The sequence below is a fragment of the Carassius auratus genome, chromosome 10 (genome assembly GCF_003368295.1).
Source record: "Carassius auratus strain Wakin chromosome 10, ASM336829v1, whole genome shotgun sequence".
NCBI classification, from domain to species: Eukaryota; Metazoa; Chordata; class Actinopteri; order Cypriniformes; family Cyprinidae; genus Carassius; species Carassius auratus.
The window spans coordinates 18,259,992-18,275,285 of record NC_039252.1 but is presented as its reverse complement, the minus strand read 5'-3'; the positions used below and the strand labels follow the sequence as shown (position 1 = coordinate 18,275,285).

Below are 15,294 nucleotides of genomic sequence, written 5' to 3'. Positions count from 1 at the left end.
CAATTGGGTGTGACACCTGAAAAAACAAAAAACAAAAACACCACTTCTGATAAACATGCACACCAGAAATACAACTAAGGGACCAATTCTCATTATTAACTAGCATGCAAACTGTGCATATTGGCTGTTATTTAGTACTTATATATATATGAGGAATTAATATGTGCTTTATTAGTGGTGGGCCGTTATCTGCGTTAACGTGAGACTCTTATCGGGCGACAAAAAAATATCGCCATTAATCTATTCTCAAAGTTGGGTTGAGAGCTGGGTCTATGCTAAGCAAGCTATGATGACTTTCACCTTGATATTTTATATAACCGACTGACTGAGGTTCGCCTAAAAAGATGCTTAGGACAGTTGACGGCAGGGGCGTAGATTACGCAAGGGACATGTCCCCCCCACTTTTAATATCATGGAAATTCGTCCCCCGCACTTTTTCGGTCAAGTTTTTCTCATAGAGGTTTTCAAGAGCTGGTGTGAAAAAAAATATAGATTTAAACTCAAAGAGACGGGATAGTCTGCATATGATTTGATATTTAATTCGGCACCAGAATACAGCGAGATGAATATCACAGAGTGCAAACACTCCTGCAGTTTGTTTCATTCATACTCGAAGCCGGAGGGCGCTCTCGCACAGAAAGTCATTTCAGGAAGATCCTAATATGGGCAAAAGCGTCCAGCTATCGCTGTATGAAAACAGTTTTTACACAGAAAAAAAGCCCAGAAACTTTTGCAAACACACAGACAATAAACATATAGAAACTATTCTGCATTATGTGATAAAAAAAAAAAAAAAAAAATTGTTTGTAGTATATAAACAAATCATTATTATTTGTTATTGTCCAGCAGTTATAGATTTCTAAGCCATTTAAAAGATAGAAATTTGAGAAAAATTTAAGTTGCCTATAGTATCCACTACCAGTCAAAAGTTTTTGAACAGTAAGCTTGTTAATATTTTTAAAATAAGTCTCTTCTGGTCACCAGGCCTGCATTTATTTGATCCAAAGTAAAGCAAAACAGAAATATTGTGAAATATTTTTACTAACCTATTTAAATTAACTGTTTTCTATTTGGATATATTTCAAAATGTAATTTATTGAGATTTCAAAGCTGAATTTTTAGTATCATTACTCCAGTAACACTATCCTTCAGAAATAATTCTGATATTCTGATTTGCTTATGAAAAAAAAGAACAAAAGAAAAAAAAAAAACACATTATGATAATGTTGAAACCAGTGGAGTAGATTTTTTTTTTCAGGTTTCTTTGATCAATAGAAAGTTCATAAGAACAGCATTTAATTTGAATGAAATATAAATAAATTATATTTTAAAATATATTAAAGTAGGGAAAATTTTAAATATAAAAAATATTTCACAATATTACTGTTTTTGTTTATATATATATAATTTCTGTCCCCCTCACTTCTGAAAAGATGGCTATGCCCCTGGTTGACGGACCACTGCTGCACATCGTCACGAAAGCTTAAGCCTTACCGCTTGTCGATTTAAACATTAAAGGATCCAAAAACAAGACGCGGAAAAGCTGAACAGAGAAGCTGGTTACTCGCGCGCTGTGTTCGGTGCACACGAGAGAGATCGAGAGCCGCGTATCACGGAGAACGACACTGAACCAAGCTCTCTTCTGCGAAGTTCTCCTTGAAGTCCCTCCTACACCTGAACGAACAAATACAAATCGCAGTTTGAACAAACAAAAAGATGTGAAGAAACCCAAATTTAGTACTCACGGTGTTCTGGTGTTCAGGGCTCGCGCAGAGAAAGACGTCTCAAAACACTTGAACATCGAATCTGCTTATTTTTGCTCTTGTGCCGACAAATACATACAAAATGTCAAAATATCCATCATGGAAATTATGCTCGGAAAAAACTGTCAGTTATTTCTTAAGTGAAAGTAAACAGTCGAGGAAAAAAATTGAGGCGTTCGTCGTCTCTTAAAGTGACCGCGCCTAATTTAGCTACTGGCTGCTGTAATGTTAATCCAAGAAAATGAAAATCACTCACTGCTCTTGACTGAATAACTTAGTAGTTTTAACCAAAAATTATTCAGGCACCAGATATAATTTTATATATATATATATATATATATAGCAAAACTGTAATAATGTGAGAAATGTTGAAGGTGTCTGAATAAATGTAGGTTTGATTGTATATTTCATTTTTACATTGAAGACTATCCAGTGCTATTTTACATTTATTTATTTGGTTTCTGTACATTGACACCTACAAACTTGAAAAAAACTTAAACATTGGTGTGAAACAGGCGTAAGGTTCTTTGCACCTTGTGCAATGTGGAATTAGTTTACAGCTTTTTCAAGCAGTTGATCAAGCAGGAGATGAGCCCTTTTCTAATGCCCCACCTAGCTTGATAAACCCCTTCTCAAAGACTTACTGTTTGTCAATTTTATTTGGATAACACACATTCTGAATGCCTTCGGCAGAATTCGAATGAGCCATTTTAATCTAGATTAATTTCAAGATCACAGTGAGATTAATCTAGATTAAAAAAATTAATTTATGCCCCCCACTAATATATATATATATATATATATATATATATATATATATATATATATATATATATATATATATATATATATATATATATATATATACACACACACATACATACATACACACACACACACACATATATATATATTAGTAACATTTGACCAAGAGATTAATTCTTGTAGTGTAAAATAAATAAATACATTAAATAAATCTAAATCCTGATTAATTCCCATAGTTTAAGTAACAGTAAAAATATTATATGTACCATACTGTATATGTAAATAATATAAAATAAATGTAAAATATTTATAATAGATTCGATGCACTCAAAATTATACAATGTGAATATGTATATGTGTATATACACACAATAAATCAATCATGATTGTGATTCCAGTGGTTATTATCTGCAGTAATGGTCATTATTACCGTGAACGGCGCTGAAGGTAACGGAGAGTAAAATCCCGAACACTATGAGCTCCATCTGAAGATCAGTGAGAGGCTGTGAATCCTGTGAGATCTGAGAGTCACATACACTCTTATATGAGCTGTTAAAACTCCTCCTATCAGAGTCACACATGATCATCTGCCTCAGCGACACACACACACACACACACACACACACACACACACACACACACACACACACACACACACACACACACACACACACACACACACACACGTTCAGCGTTCATTCATTCATTCATTCATGTATTTAAACTCCGAGAGAGCTGCAGTGTATCAAATCAAACCCTTTAATCATTCAATCACCTAAAACATCATTTACATTAAATAAGAAATACAGAACATCACAGGCAACAATAAAAATGAAGTTAAAAAGTCAAACTAAAATGTCACTTCCATACACCTAAAAAAATGAATAAAATCACAAATAGCAGCATCAAAAACATCCGTAGCTTCAATCTGTCGCAGTGTTACGCATCTGAAACAGACAAAAATACAATAAATAATACAATTACTTCCTTAAAAAAAAAAAAAACGACTACAGGATCAATTCATTCCAAATTGTAAAATCAGTCACCATTCTTTCTTATTATATTCATTATTCTTTTTTATGATGAGACCCAGGGCTGTGAAACTCTAGAATATGAGAAAAACGAATTCTAGAATGATCATAACGGCAGTTGATTTGATATCTGGGACCCTGGAGCACAAAAGCAGTATCACAGAAATATTTTGTAGCATTTCCAACAATACATTGTATGGGTCAAAATTATAAATTTTTCTATCACGCCAAAAATCATTAGGATATTAAGTAAAGATCATGTTCCATGCATATATCAAACTGTAAATATATCAAAACTTAATTTTTGATCAGTAATATGCATTTCTAAGAATTCATTTGAACAACTTTAAAGATGTTTTTCTCAATATTTAGATTTTTTTGCACCCTCAGATTCCAGATTTCCAAATAGTTGCATCTCAACCAAACTTGGTCCTCCTAACAAACCATGCATCAAATGGAAAGATTATTTTTTGTATAATGTATAAAACCCAATTTCTAAAAATGGATCCTTACGACTTCATGGTTTTGTGGTTCAGGGTCACATATTCCAAATTATATGATAATTTTGTGAAATTTATCAGCATATAATGAAGTCAAAATGAGCTTTTTTTTGCGGATATGAAGTTGAATACTGTGCTCAAGACAGAAGATAGACCTCACCTGTCCTCTTCCACGAGCTCAAGGCTTTGCCGGAGGACACTTGGATCTGATCTGGGCTCTGCTGGAAGTGCAGAAAAAAAAAACAAGGGATTTGAAACGACATGAAACATTGGGGAAAATTCCAGATTAGTGAACAGTTTCAGTTCACTTCAGTGTGCTTTTGTCTGAACAAGAACAAACACATGAAAACGTCTGCTCGCATGGACTCGGTGGCATTTGGCCTGGAGCGCAGAGATGAGCCTTTTCTGGCATCTTTACTGACAGGAAAACCGTTAATTACACAAAAGCACTGAAATATTGTGCGATTGTGCTCGAAAAACCGCAGCTTTACTATCAGGAGCAAAACAGAAACTTAGGGTGCACTCGTTCTCACGACAACAGTGTTTTTCATAAAGCTTCTGCATAACATTGTTGTTACTATAAATATATAGCATTTATTTCTTTTAATGTTTTTTTTTTTTTTTTTATAAATAATACTTTTCTATGCATTATATACAGTGCCTATTCAAACCCCTTTTTTGTGTCGCAGCCTTATGTTAAACTGCTATAATTTACCTTTTTTCCACATTAATCTACACCACACACCATAATGGCTAAGCAAAAACAGAACTGTCACATCTTTGTAAAAACAACAACAAAAAGCTGAAATGAGTATATTGCATAAGTATTTAAACCCTTAACACAGCACTTCTCTGAAGCACATTTACAGCCTCGAGTCTTTTTGGGTATGATGTGACAAGCTTTGTTCATCTGGACTGGGTTTTCATAAATGCTATTTCTATATTGTTGCAAATTAGCTGAAAAGGGAAATGTCTATAAATAATTACAATTAATGATGATTAATTACAATTAATTATTTTAGCTACCAGTAGTAAATGTAGCAGAATTAAACTGCCATCAACTAATCTGTTCGTCTAGTGAACATGTAGCGTAATTTCATTTCATATAAACTCTAAGAAAGGATATTTTCGTGGCCACAGAAAACAACTCTTACAGTAGCCTAAAAATGCATTAGAGCATGTAGAAGGGATCAAAATCGTAAAGGGACATCACTTTGCAAGGCCGAATCAGAAACTAATGTAATTTTTGCACAAGAGTTATTAACTAAACACCAACACAAACTAGTCTAACACACAAACAAACATGGGAAAGGGCAAATGAGGCTTGATGGATGAAACCAAGGCTTATACTAAACCTCTGTTTCAGTTAGGGTTAGGTGTTGCATGCATCAGTCCAAAAGAAGTTAAATAAAAAGCGCCCATCTAAAATATAAAAAAATGCTTTGTGCATGTGCCACACAGAAATCCAAAACAATGGTCAGTGACTAGAAGTACAACATTTTTAATGGATGGCCATTTTTATTTAACGTCTTTTGGACTGATGCATGCAGCACCCGCCGAATGGCATGAAACAGCTTCAAGACCAAAGACGATTTTTTTTAAAGAAAGTCAGTCCTACTCCAGTCCCTTCCAACATTCTTTGGTTTTCCAGCATCTTCTGCATGTCTGAACCCTTTCCAATATTGTCTGTATAATTTTGAGATCCATAATTTCACACTGAGCACAACTTAGGGACCCATACAGAGCTTTACAAAAGGTGGAAACATTTATTGATGCTCAAAAAGGCAACCCAATGCATTAAGAGTCAGGGGATGGAAACTTTAAGAGCATGATAAATCCTAAAATACATGTCATTAAAATCACCAACGAGCTCCAGAAAGCTGGGGTGATGCTCTGACAACCTACAGTCCACAAGAGACTTTGACACAGAGTTACAGAGGCTACAGCAAGATGCTAACCTCAGACATGCACCAAAAATAGAGATAGAAAAATAGACATTTTTTAAATGGACAGAGGAGACAAAGATGAACCTTTACCAAAGTGTTGGGAAATCAAAAGTGTGGGAAAAAAGGAGACTGCAAATGATCCCAAGCATATGAGCTCATCTGTAAAGCAGGGAGGAGGTGGTGTTATGGCATGAGCATGCATGACTGTCTCTGGAACAGTCCTCTCAACTTTAATTAATGACAGCAGCAGAATTATTCTGGAAGGGTACAAAACCATCTGAATACCAGTATTAAAGAAAATACCACCAGACTCATCAGAAAGTGTTTCATAATGCATCAGGACATTGACCCAAAACACCCTGCCAGTTCAGTCAAGATGTTTATCAGGGCAAAGAAATGTAAAGTCTTAGATCGACCGTCTCTAATGATGTGCACAACAGTTGAAGGAAATGTGCCAAGCACGCAGTGTCAAGACTTTTGAAACGATCCAACATCCATCTGCACTTGCACTCGTTGATCTGAAACCACCTTCACAGAGATTCAGACAAGTGTTGATGAATTATAACCTATGTGGTGTCAGGCTGGCGTCCCTAGTCTGCATTATCACACTTCAGGCGTTCAGAGTTCGAAGCCCGACTCATGGTGGTTAAAGATCAGCTTATAGATTATTTTATTATTATAAATACCTGTTATTATATTAATGAAGTCGATGGAATTCTGAACCAATGTTAAAATATCTTTGGAAACGTCAAACAAATAAATTATTGTCTTAATTTATATATCTGAGTACATCTGCATTACCCCTAGCATGTTTTGGTTATATACTCCTGTAGCCTATATGTGACCCTGGAGCTCAAAACAACTCATATATATTAAGTTAAATGAGACTTGTTATAGCACTTGCATATCATTGCTTTTTTGTTGATTTTGATTGCTTCAATTGTCCTCATTTGTTAGTCGATTTGGATAAAAGCATCTGCTAAATGACTAAATCATTGCCAAAATGCCAAAAATCATTAGGATATTAAGTAAAGATCATGTTCCATGAAGATCTTTTGTAAATTTCCTACTGTAAATATATCAAAAGTAATTTTTAATAAGTAATATGCATTGCTAAAAACTTCATTTGGACAACTTTAAGTACATAAAAAAAGGCTTCAGAGAGATCTCCCCCTGGTGGTGAACTGTTAAAATTTCAGAACAGTTATAATGTAACAAAGCCTCCATTACTGAAATCATGTGATTTTAACAGAATGGAAACACCCACCAAACAAATGATTGAAACAAAAGATTCATAAAGGTTTCATAGCTTCATGAAGCAGTGTTTTGAGAGCACACATCAATATCTGTTGCTTTCTTCGTACGTGAGATTTTTGTCGAGATCTCTCGAGAGGTGCTTAGCACTCTTTTGTTTTTTTGTCCTTTTTCACCATCAAATATTTTTGTAATCAAATTAACTTTTGAAAGCTTAAAAGCCCAAGGTTCATCCGGTGAAAACCATTTTGTAATCAGACATAGCATTACAATGGAAATGGTACTTTAAAATATTTTGGCGGTCTCCTAATCCCATAGCAGGCGAACTCAAGTGTCATATTACAAAATGCATTACAGTCATTTACAATCAAAACTTGAAATAATCTTCACATACAACATATCATTAGAAATGTCTGAGTCTCAGGATTCCATATTATGTGATAAAAGTAATACTGACACAAAAATCTAGACATTTATGAAAGACAAATGCATTAAAATAATTGAATAGTTTTGGCGGCCCCCAGTGGCTGTTTGTGGTATAACACTATAAATAAACCCACACAGGAACCTACATTTTTTCATATCAACTTCAAATTTGGAAAATACCTTATTTAGACATAAGGCTTTTTTTTTTTGAAATAGAAATGTTATAGTAAAACCTGTTATATAAAATACATAAAAAATGTACAATACATTTTCTTTACAGTAAATTTAAACTTTTTGATATTTTATCTATAATTTCTTTTGGAAATAATTCCACTTCCGTAATAATCTGCTGACAGACTTTCTTTAAAAAGAGACCAACCTTTCCCCTGTATTCCAAAGTGTTCATTAATTATATCCATTTAAGTTTGAATAGTGCACTTTAAATGAAATTGTTGGGAGACAGTTAAGGAGTTAAAATATAAAAATGCATGTGTTTGCATGGCTGTATTTATAACACCCAGTGTATCCCATCAGGTAACGAAAAGTTAATCACACTTGTGTTCTTCATCCTCACTTGAACACTTGGATCAAATACAGGAAATGCATCATATAAGTAGTCAAGTGCAAAGGTTGTAAGTGTTTGTACCTGATGGATCTGCTGGATTTCTCTCATGGCCAGTCGTATGGAGGGGTAGAGTCGGGGGAACGGTCTGCTCTCTCCGGTCGGATTGTCATCTTTGTGCTCCATCGGAGCGGCTTCGATGCGTCTGCGGCGGTCAGAGATGCGCTTGAGCACCGGTGGTTTATGGGACTCTGGGTTTGAGCTTCCTCCCGGCGGCAGGAAGAGCCTCTGCATCTGTAAGTGCACTTTGTGTGAACCCATGTCCTGATCGTCATCGGGACGCTCCGCTGCCTCCGAAGATGATGATGAAGATAAAGTAAACGCTTTGAGCTCCTCATAGTCGGGCTCCTGATCACACATCTGCGCGCACACACACACACACACACACACACACACACCAGCGTTACTCTCTCTTGACACTGAACAAGTTACAGTTACTGAGAAAGACGTGTAATTAAATTACAGTAACATGATTACAAAATGGGTTACATTTGAATGTTTTCACACACAGAGATTCGACTGATTTCGTTCATAAATTGCATTGACTGCTTTAAAATACGAGACTGCGATGTTTCAGAAGACACATGCTTCGTAGATAACTGTTTTATTTATTTATGCTTTATAGTTTGTTTTCTTTCCCAAGGCATTGTTGGATGCCATTTTTTTCCGTCATAGCTATGCAAAGACTTGATTTCAAAAACTGTATCATAGCTATTAAAATATTTCTTGTAATGATATTAAATCTGTATTTAAGCTCAGAGCGATCTCAAAGTTAAACGAAGTGCTTAAGTCTTAAGGTGGCCGTGTTTTAAAATTAAATGATTATAATTTTAATTCAAGTAATTAAGTATTTTGAAAGTGCTATTGTCTGGTTTAAATGTTTCAGGATTATTAAAATCTGAAAACATCCTTTAGAAATAGAGAAAAGCACTCAAATGTAATCAGTTACATTGCTTTAATAAAGTGATTGAAATAGGTACACTACTTGTTAGACTTACAACAGGGTAACTGGTAATCTGTAGCCTGTTATATTTCCAAAGTGACTGAGTTCAGGACACTCACCTGACCGCAGGGCAAGGTCAGCAGCTCCATGAAGGGCTTGATGCCCACCGTAGTGTGATACTGGACCAGATCTGGGAGAGAGGAATGAGCTCGATCCTCTCCCAGAATCACATACTTCCCATTGCTCTGCATCTCCACCATATAGTGACGACAGCGATCAGCTCCCCTGATACACACCATACATCATAAACATACCATAAACACAACCAAGTGATGAAGAAATATATATATATGAATAAACTATTATTATTATTTAAAAAAAACACCAAAAATACTAATGATTCAGTGTGTTCGTTTTTGCATATTATTATTATTATTATTAATATTTTTGTTAATGACTCTTAGTAAAATTATTATAATAATTATTATTTGTAACAAGTGTAAACTATTTAAATGATTCATATGTATTTATTAGTACTACTACAAGAAAGATTCTTACATTACATTATCATTACATAATTGCATTCATTTTTATATGAAAAAAATAATAATAATACATAATTGAATATTAACTTTGATGAAAGGTTTTGACCACTTCAACTGTTGACTACTAATATATACACATATACATACATAAATACATGATATAAAAAGTAATTACTATTCATACTATTATTATTACTGCTACTAATTTATATAATTAGCATTTTTACTAGTTACAATTAATATTATTATTGTTATTATTAATAGTATTAACTAGTAAAAATGCTAATTATATAAATTAGTAGCAGTAATAATACTACTACTACTACTAATAATAATAACTAGCTAAAACTAATTATATACATTAGTAGTAGTAGTAGCAGTAGTAGTAGTAAAAATAATAATAGTAACTAGTAAAAATGGTAATTATATAAATAAGTAGTAGTAATAATTATAGTAGCTAGTAAAAATGATATATAAAAAAGTAGAAATAATAATAATAATAATAATAACAACTAGCTAAAATTTTAATTGTATAAATTAGTAGTAGTAGTAATAATAATAAAAATAATAAACAACAACTATTAAAAAATGCTAATTATATAAATTACTGCAGTAATAATAATAGTAGCTAGCTAGTTAAAATGCTAATTATATAAATTAGTAGTAGTAGGAATAATAATAAAAATAATAAACAACAACTAGTAAAAAATGCTAATTATATAAATTACTGCAGTAATAATAATAGTAGCTAGCTAGTTAAAATGCTAATTATATAAATTACTGCAGTAATAATAATAGTAGCTAGCTAGTTAAAATGCTAATTATATAAATTAGTAGTAGTAGGAATAATAATAATTATTATAATAATAACTAGCTAAAATTCTAATTATATAAATTAGTAGTAGTAATGATAAAAATATGTTAAGTTAAACACTTCTCTTCTCATGATAAGGAGTTTCTCTTGCATCACTGGTTAGCTGAGATGCATATAAACAGGTTTTAATACGCTGATTTCTACTCATGTACTATAAATATACTACTTCAATTTCAATTCAATCTATTTAAACTTGAAACATGCAGCAGGTGTTATACTACAGCTGGTATTTTTGATTTGGACACAGAACGCACCTGAAGGTCAGCGTGTAACCCTCTCGACTCTGACCCACACGCACCAGGAAACAGCCGAGAGGTTTGTCGATCAGCAGATCTTCTGCTTGTCTGAGAAAGCAAGGTTACAGTCAGCACATCTTAAATACTGTGTATTCAGACGATCAGGGATTAAAGTGTTCGGATGTCCGTCAGTTCATAAAGACAGTAACTTGAATGATTCATCCGTTCGAACGAATCAACTGAATGAATGATTCAGTGATAAAATCCGTGACTTGTCGCCACCTGCTGGCAGATTAAGTGTATAATTTCAGTTATTTAAATCCTTTAATATTTCTATATTTAAAAATGTATATTCAAAACATTAATCTCCTCATGCATTTAACTGCAAAGCCGCTTTTGTGTACTACCAATTTCATCAGGATTTGTAACTTATTCTACTTCTCATTATATGGTTTTAAACAGAGATTTTAAAAAGCTTATAAACCTACATTTTTTAATTTGACCAATGAAAATGATGCGATTATGAATGTAAAAGAAAATACTGTGAGTCACTTTAAGGAGGTAAATGTCAACTCGTATTAGGAAGGCTAATTTTTTATTATTGATCAGAAGATGCTTCTAAATCTTTTTATTTGGAGGACAATCGCTCCTGAATTAAATTATATGCTAAAATCGGCCAGCAGGTGGCGGCAAGTCACTGATTTGACCACTGAGTCATTCTTTCAATTGATTCGTTCGAGCATTTGAATCATTCAGGCTTTATGAACTGAAGGAATCTTTAATCCCTGGATGTTGATATGAGTTTGTGTGTGATGAAGCGCACCTGCGTGAGATCATGCCGTGGAACCAGCTGGGGAAACCTCCGTCTCTGGTCAGCTTTCGCACCTGCGTCTCTTTGAACCAGCGGATGGTGTTGGTCTTCTTCAGGTGTTTCTCTTTCATTCGCTCTTCATCAATCGGCTGAAGCATCAGTGAAGCATTCAGCTCGTTATCAAACGGAGTCGCCTGGCCACAAAATAAAATTAAAACCAGTTAAGAAGTCAAGGTTATTATTGTTATTATTGTTGGTATTAAATGAAAAGTCTATTAATGAAAACTGATCAAATAAACCCAAACTTTAATTAAACCAATAATTATAGTATCATGCATAATAATAATAATAATAATAATAATAATAAGTATTATTTGTATAAAATTATTTTATATATATATTATTATTAGTTTTAATATTTATAATAAAACTACCAATATACAAAAAACTTATAAAACATTTTGTATGAATTAAATATGCAAAAATTATTATTAACAATAATAATAATATAATCTATTTCAATATATTATCATCATCATTATATATTTTATTTATTGTTTATATTAACGTAATAATTTATTATGAATAATGTACATGTGATTATTTACTATTTCTAACGGCAATAATAAATGATAGCAAAAATACGAAAAATATTTTATATGAATAAAATATAAAAACATTATTATTAATAATGTACACAATTGCAATATAATAATAATAATAATAAAATTTTTTTTTTGCATGAATGCACTAATTATTAAAACAAATTTGACTACTTTCTATGTATAACACTGTTTTATATGAATTAATGAGTAAATGATGATGATGATTATTAGGAGGCATGAAACATGTTTTTAGCTCTAACACAGACTAGAAAAGTGACTTGTCACACAGATAATCTTTAAACTGCTAGGTTGAGGAGGTAATCTGCTAAACCCAGGTGAAGTATTCACACCTCAATCAGTTTGCTGCGGGGCCGTGGTACAGGAGCCAGATGCGGTGATTTCGGGACGATGCTCATCACCGAGCGCGGTCTGGGCTCCGGCTTCTTCTTCCTCGGCAGAGGCACCGGAGGAGACGCAGGTCCTGTACACACACACACACACAGGGCTTTAACACACACCACTGCCATCAGCACTGTGAGCACAGAGCACAGTTCTTACGCAGGTTCTCCTGCTCCAGCTCCAGACGCCTCTTCCTCTCGTCCTCCAGCTGCTGTCTCCTCTGCTCCTCTTCCTCTCGCTCCTCTCGCTCCTCTCTCTCCCGCTGAGCCTGACGCTGTCTCCGGATCTCCGCCAGCAGAGACAGAAACTTCCTCCGGCAGATCCGAGCGCGGTAATCTAACACGACAAGAGACGCAGTCAAGTATTGCACACACTCTAATGACACGAGACAAACTCCTCGAAAACAAGGATTACACTTAAGACTGAATACTTTTCATTCTGAGACCATGAATTATACAGAGAAAATACATGTGAAAAGATTTAGGAAAATTATGAATTGTTTACAAATGTTTAAAAAAAAACAAAAAAAAAAACACTTTTGCTCACCAGGGCTGCATTTATTTGACCAAAAATACAGTAAAAACAGAAAAAAAACTAAATATATTTATACATTTAATATAACTGTTCTCTAGGTGAATATATTGTGAGATGTAATTTATTTCTGTGATCAAATCTGAATTTCCAGCATCATTACCGTCACACGATTCTTCAGAAATCACACTAATATTCTGATTTGCTGCTCAAGAAACATTTCTGATTATCAATGTTGAAAACAGTTATGCATCTTTAATTTTTTTTTTAATTCAATTACATTTACAATTACATTTCTTCTATTCCTCAAGGGCGCATTGAATTGATCAAAAGTGACATTTATAATGTTACAGAAGATTTCTATTTTAAAGAAATGCTGTTATTTTGAACGCTATATTCCTTAAAAAAAAAATTGTATCATGGTTTCCACCAAAATAGGAAGCAGTGCAACCTGAAAATTCAGCCTTGCATACGGAAAAATAAATTACATTTTAAAATATATTACAATAGAAAACCGTTCTTTTAAATTTGTGTATTTACAGATATTTAAATATTCCATTATTTATTTAATAAATGTATTTAATATTTTAAAAATGTATTATGCATTACATAAAACTTATAATAGCTATAATATTAATTAAAATACAAATAAATAGATTCATGCATAAAATAAAATAACTTACATAAAATCTAAATATATGTAATATTTCTACATATTACACACACTTGTAAAATAAATTCTAAAATGGTTAATGAATATTATATTATAATTATTATTACTACTACAATCACATTGTAATAACATTTATATTTACTCTTACGCATTAGCTTTTTTAATTTTGTGAAACTTAAATTTTTTAAATAAATATTTTTTTTAAACTGTAAAAATATTCCACAATATTACTGTTTTTACATTGCTTCTGCATAAACAAATGCATAATTAAATATTAAATAAATATGTGAGGCTTATATAAATAGCGTATAACCTCCCAAATTTACATTTGAACACAAATTCAGTACTCGATTAGTCTTGATTACCAACAATAATGTGAACTTATGAATCATAAAGAGTCATAATGATCTTTGATGAAACAAACCTTGAAGAAAAATATACGATTTATAATGTCCTTCCATTCATTCTGTGCCATTATTTACATCAAGTAAGCCACATATCCAGGAAAGTTCATGTCTAAGCTTGCTCTAATGAGTGTTTTTATGAGAGGGGTTTCAGGCTGCTATAAAACAGTCAAACTTTGAGCCAAGAGCTATCATGTGCAGTCAATAGTGTGTATTTAATATCCTCTCATCGAGGCATAAACAAAAGAGTTTAATAGCTCCTTACTCTTCTGAATGACAAGCGCCGCTCGACCCAGTCTCTCCAGCAGACGAGCCAACTCTTCCTGATGCCAATACTTAAAAAACAACCGGGACGACCTGAAAGAGCAGCACAAGAGGACTGCTGGGACTTGCTCGATTCGTCAATACTATAAGAGCCATTGAAGTATCTTATGTATCCGTTCATAGTCATTTATCACCAAATGTTCAAGCCAAGTTAAAAAAAATTAATGAAAGCATGTTAGATCCTGTGACAACAAAACAAATCTGAACACCATGACAGGTCTTACAAAAGCTAGGTTTGAAGATTGTACGGATATGAATGTAGCATTATGGATTTATAACGTCAGGAGGGTAAGTAGATGATGATGGATTTTTAATTTGCCCTTTCAGAAGATAAATACTGCCTTTCATTTCAAGCTCATTGTTATTGTAGATGTGCATTTAATACATGATCATATATTCCAATTATTTAATAAATGTATCAAATATAAAAAAAAAAAATAATGTATTATGCAAAACATATATATTTAATAAATAAAAAAATAAATTTACATAATGTAAAAAAACATTAGAATTTAAATGATATATGTATTATTATTAATCTCACACACATAAATGTTTTAAATAATTTCATAAATTATATAATATTTATTATATTGTGTTAAATTATATTGTTAATGCATGTAATATTTTTATTTGAATTTT

General features: G+C 32.8%; 1 protein-coding gene across 3 annotated transcripts in view; it reads right to left on the bottom strand.

The window, feature by feature from the left end:
- Positions 1-3,264: 3,264 nt before the first annotated feature.
- The window catches only part of LOC113110152 (myosin-IIIb), a 34,736-nt gene continuing 22,706 nt past the window's right edge, over positions 3,265-15,294 (bottom strand). The window contains exons 19-27 of one of the 3 annotated variants that reach the window (XM_026274180.1): positions 14,594-14,685; positions 12,880-13,056; positions 12,672-12,802; positions 11,729-11,910; positions 10,924-11,013; positions 9,370-9,535; positions 8,332-8,667; positions 4,220-4,277; positions 3,265-3,475 (exon numbers count right to left, since the gene is read on the bottom strand). In XM_026274180.1, the coding sequence (XP_026129965.1) occupies positions 3,468-3,475; positions 4,220-4,277; positions 8,332-8,667; positions 9,370-9,535; positions 10,924-11,013; positions 11,729-11,910; positions 12,672-12,802; positions 12,880-13,056; positions 14,594-14,685 (1,240 nt within the window). In that variant the 3' untranslated portion in view covers positions 3,265-3,467. Of the gene's footprint in view, positions 3,476-4,219; positions 4,290-8,331; positions 8,668-9,369; positions 9,536-10,923; positions 11,014-11,728; positions 11,911-12,671; positions 12,803-12,879; positions 13,057-14,593; positions 14,686-15,294 lie in introns of all 3 variants that reach the window. The other 2 variants (XM_026274178.1, XM_026274179.1) reach the window with 2 other exon arrangements.